At 31.5% G+C, this 19,486-nt stretch overlaps 1 protein-coding gene across 7 annotated transcripts in view; it reads left to right on the top strand.

Annotated features, from left to right (window-relative positions):
* Positions 1 to 19,486, top strand: part of LOC127734821 (ankyrin repeat and death domain-containing protein 1A-like) — a 162,458-nt gene that overhangs the window by 70,064 nt on the left and 72,908 nt on the right. For 6 of the 7 annotated variants that reach the window (XM_052244858.1, XM_052244852.1, XM_052244854.1 and 3 more), the window contains 7 exons: positions 4,381 to 4,479; positions 5,665 to 5,763; positions 6,355 to 6,453; positions 8,154 to 8,252; positions 8,953 to 9,048; positions 13,394 to 13,592; positions 14,034 to 14,162. In XM_052244858.1, coding sequence (XP_052100818.1) covers positions 4,381 to 4,479; positions 5,665 to 5,763; positions 6,355 to 6,453; positions 8,154 to 8,252; positions 8,953 to 9,048; positions 13,394 to 13,592; positions 14,034 to 14,162 — 820 coding nt within the window. Of the gene's footprint in view, positions 1 to 4,380; positions 4,480 to 5,664; positions 5,764 to 6,354; positions 6,454 to 8,153; positions 8,253 to 8,952; positions 9,049 to 13,393; positions 13,593 to 14,033; positions 14,163 to 15,044; positions 15,617 to 19,486 lie in introns of those variants that run through there. The other variant, XM_052244853.1, reaches the window with a different exon arrangement.

Below are 19,486 nucleotides of genomic sequence, written 5' to 3'. Positions count from 1 at the left end.
ATACATTTCTTAGATATTGCTTTTATCTTGAGGCACGATCGTAGTCAAAGATTATGATACTCTGTGTTAGGTAAGTCTTGATAATACTCATGGTCTACCCGAACCTTAACTAGCCAGAAGTGAAATGCGAGAGGGAAAGACAGACATACCATATAGTTTTATACCCCAAAGTTTATTTGCTAGAATATAGAGAGGACGAATCCTTATTATAATTGGAATAACTTTCCAGCTGGCATTGTATGACTTTTATGATATGTATGATATTTGTTTGGATAAGGTTACCAAACCATACAGGAACAACCATTGACTTGATCAGTTCTTTGATTTTCGATAATCATATAAATATTTGGATTTAGTATTTAAATTTTTAATCACAATCAGTGGAGAGTCAAATAAAGAGTTAATTTGATTATGTGTTGTTTTAATTTTTTTATCAATAAAGTATTACATAAAGTTTACTTGTATGGAATAAAATTATGAAATTCTAATGCATTATATATTTTCATTTGACATATTTTATTTAAATTAAATGTCCAGAAAACATCGTATAATAATCACCATGGAGCGTCCCCGAACTGCTAGGATGACTGAAGTAGATCTGTTCGCCTTTCTTCAATTCAAGGATTGCTTGATTCTGATGTATGTTTATCATAAGCAGCATGACTCTTTCCAATCAACTTGTTCTTCTTCATCAGGTCCAGTGTTAGCCACTCGTTTTTTTCACCAGTGATAAAATTCATGGCATATTCGTATGTTCTTGTGCATGGAACAGTAAACACTCCAGTATTTGGGTCATAACCATTCCCGAATTTTTGTCTTTATAGCATCAAACTTAACTATAGTGTTGACATGGTCACTTAATGTTGCAAAAATGCTGGGTTTTTATAGGTTTGTTCGTTATCTAAAAAAATCAATACTAAAATGTAGATAAACCATTTATGTGCATCGTAAATGTTACAGCCGTACTAGTCGAGTACAAACTACCCTGTTTCTTAATATTTCTTAACAGAAAACTATTTTTGTAAATAAACATTTTATATTAAAGTGATTTAGCACCAAATACGGGACTTTATTTTCTGTTTATCAACGAAAAAGTATTTGCCTCACTTGACCATTATGCCATAAAATACAAGATAACTGCTAATAGAAACGGTCATCGATCAGAACAATTTGATCTGTTTTGTAGAATTAGATATCTTACTTTTTGTAAACCAACAAAAGATTTCAGTGTTAACAAATTTGTTGTTTCTACAACAAATGAAGAATGATTGCTTCGAAGGTGCGCTGTAATGATATTAAATTATTAAAATTCACACACAAATCTATGTGCTAAAGTATTAATGCTCGACTTTTGAAAATGGTTTGTATAAAAAATCGGTGAAGCTTTGACTCGAAGCGCTTTTCTGTACTTACCTCCATCGAATACGCTTAAAGTAAAAGCTATATAATGCCAAGGATGTAATAATAATGAAAGTAAAGTATAAACAGATAAACGAACAATTGTAAACAATATCAAACGACATTTATATTGAGGACCAAGAGATTTTCATGTATACAAACCAATATTGCAATAATTACATTTTCGATAGACACAATCATAGAAAGGAAAAAACTACAAAAAGTAAACGATTTAAACACAGCAACAATGATATATAGATACCAACTCCTGGGCAAGAACTCTCAGCCGATGATGAAGATAAAAACATCCATACTAGATGACTGAATCGCAATACCATTTTCAGTTGCTTAAACGTGCATAGTCACAGGAAATTTAAATAAATTTTGCCAAACTTTATAAATCCTTAATGTGAGTGAAGGTTGACGTGACCCGATCATGTAATGTAATATTATTTTGTAACATGTGTAGTTCTCATGAATTGTGTTAAGCTCAAATATAAAGAAATGCCAACAAAAAATAAATACCCTCAGAGGACAATTGTCGAACGTAAACAGATATTTGTTCAATCGGATATGCTGATGTTCATAATGTTGACTAAATCTAAATTTAAATAGTTATAAGTTGTTCTAGGTTTTCCTCTTTTTTTTTGCAATTTATCTTGATTTGTATCTTCTTAATGGATTGATGAGATTTGAAAATCGGTAAACTATTGTTGCCACTAATTTGTAGTGTTTCTCGTTTCCTCGGGCATAGTTAAATATAGCAGTGTTGGTTGTTCTGTTAAGGTCCTTATAATTTAATGCTCTATATCGTTTTTATATTTTTGACTTTCCGAAGGTTTGGTCTCAAGCTTTTTCCAAACACACACGGTGTACACGTGGAAGTTAAAACGTTTTAACAGCCGATTGATTTTCAGTACCCTAAGGAGGCGGTCACCCAGTAGCCGGTGCTTCGATATATATGCAAGTTTTAAAAGATTAATTTTGTCTGTTTATAAAACTGTATAATTTCTGTAACTCATTCATGCAACCTTGTCACTAGCGGTTTTGTATTTTGTGATTTTTATGATATCAAACGTTAGGTCCGGAGCGCACATGAGCGCCAGTAATGCAAGCACCAATGTCATACAGAAATCATATTAAGTAAACTGCATCAACTTCTTCAAAACACAGATCACGTCATTATTACTCTTTTATTTATGAATTCCCTTTTATTTGCATATGAACATAGAAGTTAAACACATTTTTTGCATACGTCATTATTACTATTAAAATAGAGAATATTACATTCATTATCTGGTATTATTCTATTTAAACACATCGTATCCCTGAGGCAGAAAACACAAATCATTTTTAAGACTTGATAATTCAACACTTTACTTTATAACATATTTTTATAAGAAAGATGAATTTCACTTATATTGATGGTGCATTAATAAAAAGCCTTTCTTCTATTGGTATAAGCTATGTTTAAACCAGATTATCCTGCCATTCTTAGGATTGCATCACAATCTACTTTCTTATATGTGGCGGAGCGCTCTGTGCTGTGCCCTATCAATGCCCCCTAGTCACCACTCTTATCAGAATAACGTTTGCTTTGTTTTGGAAAAATATTCATATTGGCTGATTGGTTCATTGGCTGTTAAACAAGTTATAGTTGTTGCGTTTTCATATTTTTGAATTCGAAAACGAATATTTTAGAGAGTTTAACTTTTGTTGTTCCATATATATTTCTGTTTCTGTTTTCTTAAAAAAATATGCATTTTTTATACCACATGACTTGATGAATTGAACCGTTTTCACTATTTATTCAATGAGAGGTTATGCGAGAAAAACGATGATATTATAAAACCTCAAAACCCATTAATTTACTTACAAACTCCCACACGTTTTACTTTTTTTTAAATTTTCCAACATGACGCATTGTTTTGAAATGATATTAGGTATCAAGTATTTGTTGACCGTATGCAATCTTCTAGTCACCCTGCTTATGTGTATCTTTTCTAATATAGAAGTTATCTTCGCTGACACGGAAAATTTTGTTTGCAGCTTATCTCATAAACCGATAGAGATATCACCAAACATTTTTTTCGTTTCTTGCGACATATCCCAACTTTGTTACGTTTAGATCGAACTTATAGATGGACGTTTCATACAAATTATCTCTCCTTAAATATTTGATATAAGGGGTATGTCTCTAAATCTCATAAGCCGTAAGTCGCTTAGAACTTTGACCTTTTGATCCATGATCTTGAATTGAGCTCAAGGTCAAATGTCAAGGTTATGACCTAGATTTTGACTTTTGAATTTGAGCAGTATAACTCAAAACTAGTAAAAGGAAGAGATAAAAAGAGTTGGTGCAAAATTTTGGGCACATTGAGGCACATATTTGTCACATGTGTCAGGATGTGTTATCTTAAAAAACTAATACCCCTTGAAATATTTCACAGATTTCTCAATATTGGTACATGGTACAGACATGAGATCTTTTGTGATGACATAGGGGACAAATTACCTTGATAAAGCTCATGCGGTCAATTGCAGAGGTCACGTCTTAAATTATGAACTTCGACTCTATTCTAAGGGTTTTATGTTTTTAAAGCTTTTTATAAAACACTTTATGAGTGTAAATCGAGTATGATTAATTTTTGTATTTACTTCTGTGGAAAAATGATTCTGTTGTTTTCTTATATATGTAATAGTTGAAGTCCTTGAAATATTTAATTTTACATAATTATACTTGTAATTTATTAATTTCGAGTATGAATATTTCCATTTATTTATAACATCGTTACAAATTCTTAACTAAATTTAAGTAGTCCAGTCTGGTGTAATCCAAACAGCCACGGCCAAGATGAAATTTATTATGAAGGTTGCTGTGGTTCAAAATAATGAAATAATGTTTAACAGAGATGTAAGATCCTTTGTAACCATATGTTTAAGCTCTCATCGATTTGTTTTCCTTCATGTGTCTGCTTTTAGGATGGTAGAACCGCCTTACATGTAGCAGCAGATAATGGTCATGCAGACGTTGTTGATGTATTATTGGAATTCAATGCTGGTGCTGATACAGAAACAATAGTATGTATAGATTAGTTGAAATGATTTAGGATATGTTAGTTGTATTATAAGTGAATAATTCGATTCTTCTAGGAAAGAACGTTTTAAACAGAGAATAGACCAATTTCAATATAACGTAAAAATGATCTATAACGATAAGATAACACTAGATTTTTTCAGTACACGAAACACTAGATCGAAATAATGAGAAATGAAAGATAACTTGTATAGAATTTTGAACTTTCTTGAGTAGATGTGAATTGTATGCTCATCCAGAGTACATGTTTTTTTACCCTGTAATATTTCTGATTATTGAAAATGACGTTTCAAAATGTTACCGTTACATGTAATAGTTCTAAATAGACGACAAAAACACGAACAAAATTTGTTTTGTCTCTACAAAAGATTACTTTGCAAGAGTCACAACGAAAGGTAAGCATTAATAGACGTCCTCTATATTGATAATCACACAACGTGTAAAATTGATCAACATAAATATATTGTTTCTTTCAAATTACATTTCCGGTTTTAAGTGGAGTTCGTGTTGCTCAGTCGTGAGTTTTTATGTAATGTTTTGTATATTGTTGTTTGTCTTTTCCTCGTTCATTTTTTGCCACGACTTTTTCGGTTTTTTTTTTTTCAACTTACGAGTTTTTAATTCTTCCTTTGGTATCGTCCACCTCTTTTGTACTTGTAGACATGTATGTTAAAGAGAGGCGAAAGATATCAAAGGGACATTTAAACTCATAAGTTGAAAATAGACTGACAACAACATGGCAAGAAAAGGAAAAAGACCAAAAGACAAACAACAGTATACAAACCACAACTTAGAAAACTAAAGACTTAGCAACACGAACACCATCGAGAACTGGGGTTGATCTCAGGTGCTCTGGAAGGGTAAGCAGATCCACATGTGGCACCGGTCGTGTTGTTCATGTAAGGACAAACCTGGTGATGAGTCTTATTCGGTAGGTCACATTCGGGGAAAGGAGGATGGGATTGCGGTTACGACGATTGGAACATATCCGTCGTCATCTGTGAAACAGATATTCAATAACGGTTAATTAACGAATGATGCGTAATTGTTGTTACAGAAAAATAAAAAAAAAGTTTTCGTATTTTACAAACATTATAATGATATTTCAGTCCTTTACATACGAAAACCTAACTGCAGATATTTAAACAATAAAATTTATGATATTGCAGAAAGGAATGACCCCATTACATTTTGCAGCAACAAATGGACATGACGAAGTAGTTATGACCATAATTAAAAATGGTGCTAATATTGACGCTCAGAACTTTGTAAGTATAAATTGACACATACTCAAACAAAATCGTCATTTTTCTATATTTTCATATGTTTTAGTTTGATGTTAATCATATAAATAGAACAGAGTTTCGTTTAAATGAATGAAATTTCAAATTCAATTTTAATAAAAAAAAAAAAAATCTTCTTACTTTTATATTTAAGTGTACGTGATGTGTGAAATGAAACTATTCCGTAAAATAAACATAAGTATAGCAACTCATTCTCATTGTTCCCGTCGTTTTTCATTGTCTATCTTCATAATTTCTAGCAAACATATTGATGGATCTATATCAATGATAATTGTTCTCTGTGGTAAAGTTTTGTATCAAGACCAATTACCTTGTCATTTATGATAGATCTTGTTTTTTCATTCTAGCATACAATACATTTCCTTAATTGGTTCAGTTTTTGTATTTATCGAAATGATTTTCCAAAAATCGCATAAGATGGTACCCGTGTTGGGAATTATGTTTTTTTTTTAAATATATTAAAGAAAATAAATTACTGTGTAAATAAGTTACTTTGTACTTTTAGAGTGTTCTTCAAAGTTGTTGGTTAAACTTATATTTAATTTATTTCTTCAGCAAGGAAACACTGCATTACATTTGGCAACTTTAGGAAACTCCCGCCACATTATAGAAATATTGATCCAAGCTAACTGTGACATTAACATAGCTAACAATGTAAGTATGTCAAGGAGAAAACGTCGCATCTAAAACGAGAACCCTCACCAAAGAATTTTCACACATCATTTAATTACAGTGTACATTATAGAGAACGTGAGTAAAAATTATGACGAACATTGAATCAACGTCACTAAGGTGATCGTCGTAAAGTTACATAATTAGATATATACAGAAGCTCTCAAATGGAACTTAGATAGGAAGATTCATTAAACATATAGAGTAAACATTGAACGACATGCGTTGCGTATTACGAGACAAAAGTTTGTAATTAATAAAAGCAATACATTTTGATAGTCACAACAATATTAATATTTAATCAGCAAATCATTTTATTAATCATTTTGTATGAACGATACAGCTCCATTTCCATTCTCAATTTTATTTTATAGTTAATAAAAAAAATCATTTATTTCTACTAAATGGCTGTAATACATATTCAAGGAGCTACATTATATTTTCCGAGAGAAATGATATTATTTAATGTCTGTGTAATGACCGCTTATAAAAAGTATAATTTGATGCTTTCTCAGTTTACGTTTTCCTTAAATCCCTTTTAATGCAAATGACTTACCAACATTAACACATTGACACAGTCATGTTCTCGATATGATATTAATGAATATTTACCGCAAAAAGTATGCATGCTAAATGGCCCCTGCACAAAAATAAAAAAAAAAAAATTAAAAATTAATAAAAATTGGTAATCGTTACAAGTAGCATTTTATTAAGTTTTATGCAATTTATTTATCAGTTTAACTTAAGGGCTTACGATACAGTTACAGAGAAGGTAATGCCGTTGATCGTAAAATGATATTTTTCACGACGTCAAACTGTAATATACCGGGAAAAGATTCATTTTTTTGTCCAAAAATTTGTTACAAAAAAATAACACATAACTTGATCAAATTGATGTATACGTGAAATGGATAGCAATGGATAAAACAAAACATGAAGATGTGTTCAACAATAAAAATGTGGCAACACCTCAATGGTCTCCTGGTACTGTGATCGCCCAAGTTGCGGGATGTCATGGCTACTGTCTCTGGCCGGGTCAAACCAAAAATTTGACAGTTGATATTTGCCGCTTAAGATGCATTTATAACAAAGACAGGTTCTGAGTAATCGTAAAATAGACTACTAACACATTTGCATATAATAGCAAAGTCGTAAAGGGTAAACCCTAAAATAGAATTCGATTAAATAAAATGGAAACAGATACTAAGACAGTCAGTGGCGAGTTTCCTGACTGAATGCATATAACTAAAGTTGGACTTATATGAATTAATATGATGATACATTAAAGTACAATAAAGTAATGAGTAGGGAACGGTGGTAGTCTCCTATAATCTTCTTAGCCATAAATTGATGTTTTTTTTAAATATGTCAAGCAGTGATATCTTTAATTGCAAATTTTAAATAAATTGGTAATAGATAATGCAATTTTAGAAGTTCGTTTCTGGTCAATAATATGTATGATGCAATTTGAGAAGTTCGTTTCTGGTCAGTAATATGTATGTTTCCTGTAATCTTCTTACATGTAACCAAAAATGAATGTGAGTAAATAAGTCCAGCTGAAGTATTTTCAATTGCAAATTTAAAATAAATTGGTAATTTATAATACAGTTTTAGATGTTCGTTTCTCTTTACCAATATGTATCAAAATATACCAGGTAGTTTATATTTTTCTTTCTTCACAGCGACAGCAAACTGCTATACACGTAGCTGTAGAAAACGGTTTTCAGGAATCTGTTGAAGTATTGTTGGCTGGTGGTGCTAATCTTTCCCGTCGAGAAAAGGTATTTTTATTCGTATTTAAACATAGAATGATTTAAAGTAATATTCAGTTACCAAGGGTCCCTTTTCTACTAGTTATTGTTGTTAAATAAACATGTTTGAAAATAATCAACCAAATGGCATTGATCAAACAGCTCAAATTTATAACATCATTTATACATTTATCTCGATAATGCTGATGAATAAACATGTATTGAAGAATGAGTTTGTTAAAGCAGTTGGAAACATAGGCAACACATTAAATAAAAACATTTTATAATAAATTTAGAAATGATTGGCAAAACTATTATTAGAAAACTGCCAAGGAATTTGTAGATTGATGTCAAATAAAAGACATCAAATTTCAACCAACAACAAAATGAATTAAAAACCAGAAGCTAAAGTACATTAACATAGAAGGTAAGTACAAAACATACCTTTATTAGAAAAAAACCTTATCAAAGATATCAGGCTTATAGTTTTGTAAGCCAGATTCACGTTTCGTCTACAAAAGACTAATCAGTGACGCTCGAATCAAAAATTAAAAAGCCAAACAAAGTTCGAAGTTGCAGAGCATTGAGGACCCAAAATTCCGAAAAGTTTTTCCAAATACGACTAATGTTATCAAGAACCTATATGGCAATCGCCTATACCCCCATATGAGCATAAACAAGAACTAGACATTAAAATGTAGCAAATTTAGCTTATAATATCTTTTTATAGCTAGGAAAAACACCGCTACAACTGGCATCTAGAGGAAGTTTTGTTGCAATTGTTGATATGATAATCAAAGCTGAAAGATACTATGCAGTGACCAGGGTAAGAAAACAAAATGTTGAAAATAAAGAGATATATTAGTGTTGTGTTATAATGGAAAATTTATTAACATGTAACTTTCTAGCACTCCCTACATGATCTTTTCTGAATTGTGATAAAGAAAAACAAATGGTGATCAGAAATGTAACGACAAAGTAAAAACTCTAAAAATAAAACTGAAATTTAATTAATCGTTGTTAAACTTTTTAAATATTAGATATTAGATAAATTATGTTCTCCTAATTTCAAAATACATGAAAGCTGTGTTACAGGAAAATATTTATTTTTGTAGAACATGTAACACGACAGGTAACTCTTGTTCTAAAATTGATATTGTGGTAAGAACACTTCAATAATACCTTAAATGTATACCAGCCTGGTATCTTTACTGAGTTTTGTTTATAGTATTTCCTTTATTTCGTCCGAAAATTTCAGCCTATTTAGAGACACTCATTTTACATGTAATCATTAATATTGCTATACGAAAACTAATTTTGTCTCACACGAGGAAAATAAAAGACGGATGCTAAAGGTCAATGCTACATCATCTATTCTTTTATTACCATCGAATGAAACTAGATGTTCTGATCCGTCATAAACAGGATGTCCTTTGTAAACAATATAACAAATAGTACCAAACACGAGTAATCATAATTTGGTAAGTCGTTTTCTGAACATACATTTGTTTTAATGTATAAATATGAACCCACTACAACTTGATAAAATTAAAGATTTGTTCAATAGTGAAAAACAAAATAATTTACATAATCTCTGTTCTATGTTTTCAAATATACATAAGTTAACTTAGAAAAAGTAATTGGGGGGGAAGCATTAAAGTCATCTAAGGATCAAAACATTCACCTTTTCTAATAAAATAAAACATTTCTGTCAGTTAGAACATATCTTTTGGTCATGATTTAGACTTCAGTTTCCAACTAATAAAGTAATAAATTTTTTTAGAAGACACAAGTTAGTTAGTTAAAAGATGACTTTTGTTTTGTGGAGAACATGGGCAGTTACAGAAAAATATTTAATCTGTGACGGTCAAACTGCCTTAATGATTTATTACATAGAATGTACAAAGGTAATTATGAAGTGTCACTAGTTCTCCAACATAGTAGCGTCTAGAAGCTTTAGTTGTATCGTTTGACTTCAAAGGACTATGGGGAGAGGCCTTGATGGCCGAGTGGTCGTACTAGTCCAACTACTGTATCACTAGTCCGTCAACAATGAGGTTACGAGATCAAACCCTGCACGTGCTTGACTCCAATCTTGATTGACTAGGATTGTCAGTTTTCCCTCCGAAGGTCGGTGGTTCTATCCGGCTTCCTGAAAACAAACTGCACGACATAGCTAATAGTGCTGAAAGTGGCAAAACACTAATCAATCAATCAATCAATCAATCAAAGGACTTATGCATTAGTTTTGAGGTCACCATCACAAATAGGTTGACCGATACGATGTGTTTGTGTCTCAGCTCATTAGCTACACGTTTTTGGTTTAGATATAAGTATAGTCGTCTGCTCTGTTATTTTACGGTTTGTTTTCTATCAAGACATTTTGAGTGTTGATTCGCATGGCGGGTGATGCATTTATAACAGAACGGTCGACGCGCATGATCTCGCTGCTTTTGGAGTTAATTCGGAACCCACAATTATTTTGTTGCCTTGATTTGTCTCTTCTAAATCGATTTGCGAGATTTGAACATAGGTAGACTAATGTCGCCTTTATTCATCCTTATGATAAAAGTTTTTTTCTATTTTAATTTTACTTGCTAAGAGCACCATAAGGGGAACAACTACTTATCCTTTCACTATTCTTTTATGTTGTTTCATTTAGCAAAGAAATGTGTTTAAACATTGCTCTTTGTATTGATATAACAAAATTTCTATTTGGCGATGTATTGGTTGTATGTAGCAAAGAATAAGTCCTTGTAGAAAGCTGTTTACAAAAGATGAAGCTAAATACTTTCTGCGGAACAATAACTAGATCTGACACAACACGTATACATGGTGATAGGATATGAGCATAGTTATAACAATATAATATTATGAAACAAATAGTCATGCAAAAGATAATACGGGTGACCAAACATTCTATACATTCATAGCAACAAGAAAAGAAACTAATAATAGACCAATAAAGCATTATACACACTGGGATTTACTATGTATGATCGATCTGAATATTTTTGAGATGTTATCTGCTGGATTATGTATATGGCATGCTATAACAATGTTTGATACACTAGAATGCTAATACTGTTTAACTTACTGTCCATGCCTAATTTGTTTATGACCGACCTAAATATACCAGAAAAATTACTGTATAAAAATACGGAGATGAGACAAGGTTGCCAATGAGACATCTATCCACCAAAGTTCAAATAAAGTCAATGTAAGCCAAAATAGACAACCTAACGGCCTTCAACAATGAGAAAAATCCATACCGTATAGTCGGTTATAAAAGGCCCCAACTTTAAAAATATGAAAGAATTCAATTGAGAAAAATAACGGCCTAATTAATAACAAAACAGTTTACGAAAAACAAAAATGACAGACATGAACTAACGACAACAACTGAACTACAGGCTCCTGACTTTGGACAGGTAAATAAAGAATGTTGCGGGGTTAAACATGTTTGTGAGCGCTCAACCCTCCCCCAAACCTGGGATAGAAATGTTACAGCACAACATGAGAACAAACTATAACAATCAGTTGAAAAAGTAGTTCATATTTCCTATATTATGTTATATACTTCATATTCTGTATCTTTTTGATAGTAAATGCAGTTGTCAATTCAACTTTCGTCATTTAAATAAATCTAAAAAAGTTACTTGTTTTGCTGTTAAGTGGCAACTAATATATTACAATTCATGCTATTAGTCTAAATGATAATATTTAAAGAATAAGATATGATAAAGAAGAATATGTTTCAACACAGAATCACGTTGGACAGTAACTTTATTTCAAGTTTTCGCTATGTCAATTTGAGGAAAGCAAGAATATTATCGTAATAACAAAAATGCACCATCGATTTCCTCAAACCCTTATATAAACTAAGGAGCTGCTTATAACTAATTGCTCATATTCTTTTTTAAATATTCTTAAATTCAAACAAAATCACTGTTTTCTAAAATACTCGAGACAACATTTAGTAATACATAAAAGTCGCAAAAGCTCTTTTGGGGTTTGCATATGACCTATACATTTAGCAATGTTATTCATCTCAATTTCCAGAAATTGTAAAAGTCTTATATCAATTACCAATAGAGTGATTTTGTAGATCTTGCAAAGTCGTTGAACTTTGCAATTTTTCAGTCCACATCTCTGCATTGGAAAAACAAGATTGTCGGCAATGAATAAATCTGAAAGTGTATTGTAGCTTTTGTTCTTCACATGAAACGAAAAATGAAAATATAAACGTCACAAACTGTCAGGAAACAGATTATTTCATTAAAACACACCAAAATTGAATTTGATGTGCAAAGCTCAATTATTATATACGCTTGACTTTAGACAATAATTGACCAAATAAATGATTGTGAGTTTGATTTTGATAGTTTTCATTTAATGTGTCTTTTGTTTTTTTTGTGACTTTCAATTCAAGTAGATAATAAATGTATAAATTACAACTTAAAGACAACAAACAAAGTCCATAGTTAGTTAGGGCTATTGATATTATCTATTTAGGTCTATTATGTTTCCCAACTTAGGTAGGTATCGGCCTTCAATGATGTCCTTACCATTACCATGTAGTCATACTAATACCATACCATACAATATGTATTCGACTGCTTAATATGCGAGATCCTATTAAATATATCTTTATGAAATACATAAAAGACATAATTAAAAATACGAAGATATTACTAAGTCCCTTACCTAACACCATCAGGTTATACTCAAAAACATATGTTTTCGTAGAGATGCCATCCAATATCATAAACAAAATGTTCCTTTCACTTTTTAAATTTCTTACTTAAAAAGAAATACTACAAAAATATACGTATAGACTTCAAAAGAATCAAAAAATGATATGGTGTGAGCAAATGGATTTGTATGAAAAAAAAAACTAAGACTTTTCACTGATTAAAAAATGTTCCCCAGTTTAATGGTGAAATGGTCGTCGTAGTAACACAAAATTGTTTTAAATCATATTTGAAGGCGCAAACAAAACGCAACAACTTACCCATGAATAGATTGCTTATATAGCTGATAGTCAGGTATCAGCTGACGTTCATACGTGTAGAAAATTCTTTTGTAGTCCGTTAACGTAAGTCACTACCATATGAAGAGTTGTAAAAAGTAAATAACAGCCATAGTACATTAGCATCTAATATTTACAGGAATACATGGAACAGGAATTGGATTATGTTGACCCACATCAGTACCTTCGGACTCCAAAACATCCATCATCAACGCAAATGAAAGACATTTTATGGAAACTTGCTACCAAACAATTAAAACCAGGAGACTGGAAAAAATTGGCCATTCACTGGAAGTTTACTTCAGATCATATAAGATGTATAGAACACCAATACACTGGTATGACTTTAAATTGCCGGGTCAACACGTCATGCTCGACCTAAAATGACGACTTTGCATATATAAAAAATATAAAAATATTCAGAATTAAGAATATGCTGCTTGATATGATAATTTGTTTGCTATATATTGTTCTTAAACATTAGTTGTAGTACGTTAATTGTAATTGCCGTTTTTTCGGCCTTGTAAATATCTAGAAGGAAAATAAATACTTTGCATTGGTACTGATACATTTTATATTTTTGGTCTCTATTAAATTATCACAATCAAGTATCTTCAAGCACAATGTGTTATTATTCACAAATTTCAATTTAATCCAGACCTGACATTTTCCTATGTCAGATTTGTCCATTTATTCAGTAAAGGTATAAAAGTAAAGGCTATTTTTTGTCGTACAAATTGTTTTAAAAACCTTTTATGATTTTAATATATTATTAATAGGTACAACTAGTCACAGGGAGCACGGGTTTCGACTTTTAATGATTTGGCTTCATGGAGTGCGGAAAGATGAAAACGTAATCAAACTTTTATTTGAAGCATTAGTTGCCATAGACCGCCGAGGTTTAGCAGGTGAGTCGGGAAAATAGTAATCTAATTATCATCTTCACTAAAATCAAGATATAAGCGAGTAATTGGAATAATAATACTTTACTTTATAGAATGGATATAGATATCCTTTATTACTAAACTTACTTTTGATTCTAAAGGCAGTTAGGGAGAAACTTTTGGATCGCAACTGACTTACATAAATTCTTACTGTTGTAAAAAAAGAATAACAAAAATACTGAACTCCAATGCAAATTCAAAAAGGGGAAATCTATACAAACTGACAAAATCAAACGCTATCAATCAACGGAACAAGTGAAAACAACTGACACATTCCTTACCTGATACTGGCATTTTCCGAAGGATGATGGTTTAAACCTGATTTTATAGCTAGCCAAACCTCCCACGTGTATGATAGTTGTGTATAGTTCCGCTATACTGACAAAATTGGGCAAATTTTATTTTATTTTATATACTGAGTTGTTTGAGTCTGACAATGCTACCAAATTCAGTCCTACTGTGTTATCTAGATTTACGTTTTTCATTAATTTCTGTAGATATTCATCTGTTTGGTTTAAGTACATTAGTGTCTACATATAAAGATATAAAAAAATCCACATGATGTAGCTTGATGACGAACTCTGTGACAGACTTTTTAATATAATGTTGGAAATAGAATTAGATACAACTATTAGGTTTGCGATATTTGGTAAATGCATTTTCACTATTTGTTTATACTCTCCTACGTCCTTAAAGATATTTTGAAAGTGCATTTTCACTATTTGTTTATACTCTCATACATCCTTAAAGATATTTTGAAAATGCATTTTCACTATTTGTTTATACTCTCATACATCCTTTAAACACGAATATGAATTGACTATTTCTAGTTCTATTCTTTTGCAGAACTAATGCGAGGAAAATCAGAAGCTCGTTCACCGAAAGTTTGCATGGGAAAGATGTGTGCCATGTGTTGACTGTAGCCGAGGAAGAATTTCAACATTTATCATATTCCAACTAGAACTACTACAAAGTGATTACGAAGTAATTTTCATCCGAACATCACAATTATAACATACATACATAAGACCTAGGTGTCATTTATGGTTATGGATGCATATTTAAATTGATCTCAGCATATACTTTTGAATATCATTTGAGTTTTGAAAGAAAACTTGCATAATCTCATCATTATGCATAAACTTCTAGTCATCTTTTTTAATTGCTTCTCTTTTGTATGGAATACTTAATATGATTTTATTCATCATTTATTAAATGAACGTTTTATGAATGCCTAAAATGTGCATGTTAGTATATTATCAAGATGTAGTGTTAGAGAACTTTCCTTTATAAGGACAATTTCTGTATTTTACCGTATAATTTATCGAATGTGTTTTTATTATGACTATATAAACTTTATATTTATACTTACTGATTTTAGTTGGGATAAAGGGTGAGGAAATACAAGTTTGAACTAAGCCTGTTTGCACTATTTTATTTACATCTTATGTGCTGCTTTACTTGATTTAATGGCTTTGTTTACTATTGCAAGCAAAACGATTCCTTTTACTTACGACTTCAGGAGGAATTACCTATGACTTCATATTCGTTCATCTGGCAACACTTGTGCAGTATTCACCACAAGGAATAACTCAGTATAAAAAAGAAGATGTGGTATGATTGCCAATGAGACAACTCTCCAGAAGAGACCAAATGACACAGAAATTAACAACTATAGGTCAAGATAAAGGGGGTACGGGCAGCGTAAAGGGGGTACGGGCAAAGGTCTGCTTATATAAAGACTTCTCTTTTGTTAACTAACTAACTAAGGAAAAGAACACCGGTTAAGTACCTATCTTTCACAGATGATAGCGGATATGTTGCTAATGTCGTAAATACAATCCCGTCCCCTTTTCCCGAATTTGACCTACCGATTTTGTACTAATGTACTAACAGGAGCAACACGACGGGTGCCATTTGTGAAACAGGATCTGCTTACCCTTCCGGAGCACCCGATATCACCCCCAGTTTTAAGTGGGGTTCGTGTTGCTCAGTCTTTAGTTTTTATGTTATGTTTTGTGTCTGTTGGTCTTTTTCTTTTTTAGCCATGGCATTGTCAGTTTATTTTCGACTCATGAGTTTGAATGTCCATCTGGTATCTTTCGCCTATCTTTACGTACAATGTCTCACCATTAAAATACAACTAATGTCACCTCACGAAGAAAGAATGTATGCAAATATTCTATATACTAAATACAACCAAGCTTGTCTAGGAGTATTCACCCTATAGTGTTGTAAAAATTATAGTTTTACAAGAAATTCATTTGAACTATATTTTTATTATAGTGGGTCTGCATGAGGCTATGCAGATATATCTCAATTGCAATCATATCATTGCAAATGAATCATAACTTTTAGAATTGCATCTAAATGAAATTAACCGTTGCCCGTACCCCCGCTATCTTGAGCTTTATTTTTACAATTGTTTCAATAATATATAAAAAAGCGACAGAAGGAATCGCTAAATATGCCACACAATATAACAGACCACATCAACCACAAACACCCGGTTCCCCCAAAAATAAAACCAGACATACAAACAAAAGGCAATTAACTACGAACAAGAAATTATCCAGATAAACTTGAAATTATATAGTATCTTTACATGATTCATGATTAACATATAAGTAATCAGTCCAAAAACTTGCAACAATTGGTAATGTCCTATATAATGAACTCTCAATAATGTTCAGGGATAGTTATTTATTCAAAAGAAGGTCAGATAAAAAAAATCCACATAAGATTATAAAAAGATTCATTACAAATATAAATTAAATATCATCACAAATCCGAAAGTATGGCTGAATATAGAGTAATATTCTTTAGTTTATTATAGACTATATATCCGTAATAAGGTGTGTACAGACCACGTAAAACGAATCCCTAATGGTATGTGCAATTTATTCCTCATAATATATTTCATATAAAAAAAAAACATCTGGAGAAGCCGTGTCTATGTAATTTAAAAATTACCATTCAAAAGGTCCGAACAACCCTCTGTTGGTAGTCAAAAGTTTAGAAAAAAATGATTCATGTGTCATTCCAAAGTATGGGGAATTCGACTCTCAGAAAAATAATAGTCATTTGTGTACCAGCTTTAGTATGCTTTCACACTGTTGTTGGAATTGTGGAATGTAGAATCCCTTTTGATTTTGAAAATTAATCAGGTTTATCATTTCAGAGTTTTGGTACTTTGAACAGTCGTATTTGACGCAATATTCATACTCATACATATCTTTCTATGGAGCCATGGAATTGCATCTGATTAAATGCATTCTAAATATCCCATTTATTCCTGCAACCATTTCAATATTTACAATAAGGGCGTGTTATGCTTTTAATGCTGTGCATCCCAACTATCCTTGAAACTACGGATTACAAACCTGATTTCTGCCTTTCGAATTTATAGTCGAACGTGTTGTTTGTTTGTGCTTAACGCCATTTTCTGAGATCGTGGCTTCCAGTTTGCTTTGATTGAGGAAGCGGTGGTACCCGAAGGAAACGATCAACCTTGGCAGGAAACTGGCATTCCTCGACACGAACGGGCTTAGAACTCAACAACTCAGGTTGACAAGTAAATGATCACTTTAGATGAACTACCTTAGACACTCGCGGCCCCATTTATATGAATTGTGTCAAGTGTGGAGTTTTTGAAGTAAAAGGCTAAGTTTTACTATAAAGCACGAGTACATGGACTTTCTTTTCAAAGAACATTCTTTATCTTATCAAAATCTTCTGAAATATATTGAATTATTGTCTATAAATAATGTCAAAATATTTGTATAAGTACTAAATATTCATTACTAAACCAATGTGTGAAAATTGTGCTGTTTAAAAGAACAATATTCAGTTTATCAACCGTACAGCAGATTGTCAAATTTTCTAGCTTATCAATATAATGGTTTGATATGACCACGACCTTGAGTATGGTGAACCCTGTCACTATCTCCCATTTTATATTTGTATTTATTTATTCGTTTTTGTTTAAAGACTAAACAAGCAAGCCATCAAGTCATGATTGATCTGGTGCTTGCACTGAATACTAAGTTTCCACTAGCAGGACCATACATGTTTTGACTTATCTCCTTAGAAGTAAAATGTAGCTGTAAATAAATCTAGAAGCTTTGATCACGTAAACGAGTGTCACATTGTGATAGCTTACTATCTACTTTCACTTGTAACTGATAGAGAACACAAAATACAATTTTTCTATGATATTAACAGTTGATTTCACCATTATTTCTCGTTGTACGTATACTGTTGTTTTATAAAGTAAAAGAGAAACTTTGTTATTTATGGAAAGTTGTATAACGTTGATTTCATAAACTAACAGTTAGACATTCATATATGTAAATTAACTATCTTTTCTTGATTATTGAAAGGTCAGTTGAATTCAGCTTTGCCAAATGAGTTTAACTATTTGTCTGCATTGCATTTACAATGTTCAAATTTAGGGGTACACCTTTGTTATTCCATTACTTAACTGACTTAGTGAAATGTATAACTTTACTGTACATTTACCACATTCTGTTGCTCAGTTTTAAACCTATACGGATGAAATGCCTATTCAGAGTGTATAATTTTGAGACGCAGTTATTCAAATAATAATCAAGCTAATTTGACCAAAGAAAATATAAACTTTTCATATAACTTGGCGTCAAGTGAATGATCCTCCGTTGTTCACATTTTTTTCAAGGCTTCAATGAAACTAGTGAACTAATTAACTTAATGAGATTTTGGTGCCTGCATAGTATGAGAAGTATGGTAAGCTTCAATCTACTTTAAATGATACAGATTTCGCTCCGTTTGGAGTTCTTGCGATTCTTTCATGTTTTGTTTTACCTTGATTTGTATATTTCAAAAGTATATTATAGGTTGAACATCGGTATTCTCTCCAATTGGTAGATAAAGGGAATCGGGTTGTCTGCAATTGAAACTTGATTGAAAAAAAAATGTTTATTTTTTGAATATTTAATGTATTTTAGCTTTAACTGTTACTTTTGTTTTCTTTGTAAAAACAGTACAAAAAAAACCAACCAACATGCATTCATTTTATATAATAGCATTTGCACATTTGGAAATTGTTTTTCCCATAATCTGGATAAGCATAAAAGCAAAAAACTAAAAATCCAAAGGCATTAAATATATTAGAACAATACATTAAAATATGCACTATTGATACAATGCCAAAAAGACAGTAGAGGAACACATCTTCAATGATAAATTCATCATGAAATTAATTGTTCTGTCAACTGCAAAAGTTCATTTCATATACACGCGTTGGGACA

Source organism: Mytilus californianus, unplaced genomic scaffold (genome assembly GCF_021869535.1).
Source record: "Mytilus californianus isolate M0D057914Y unplaced genomic scaffold, xbMytCali1.0.p SCAF_3, whole genome shotgun sequence".
In the NCBI taxonomy this organism is placed as follows: Eukaryota; Metazoa; Mollusca; class Bivalvia; order Mytilida; family Mytilidae; genus Mytilus; species Mytilus californianus.
The sequence above is the reverse complement of the archived record's forward strand: the minus strand, read 5'-3'. Positions and strand labels throughout refer to the sequence as shown.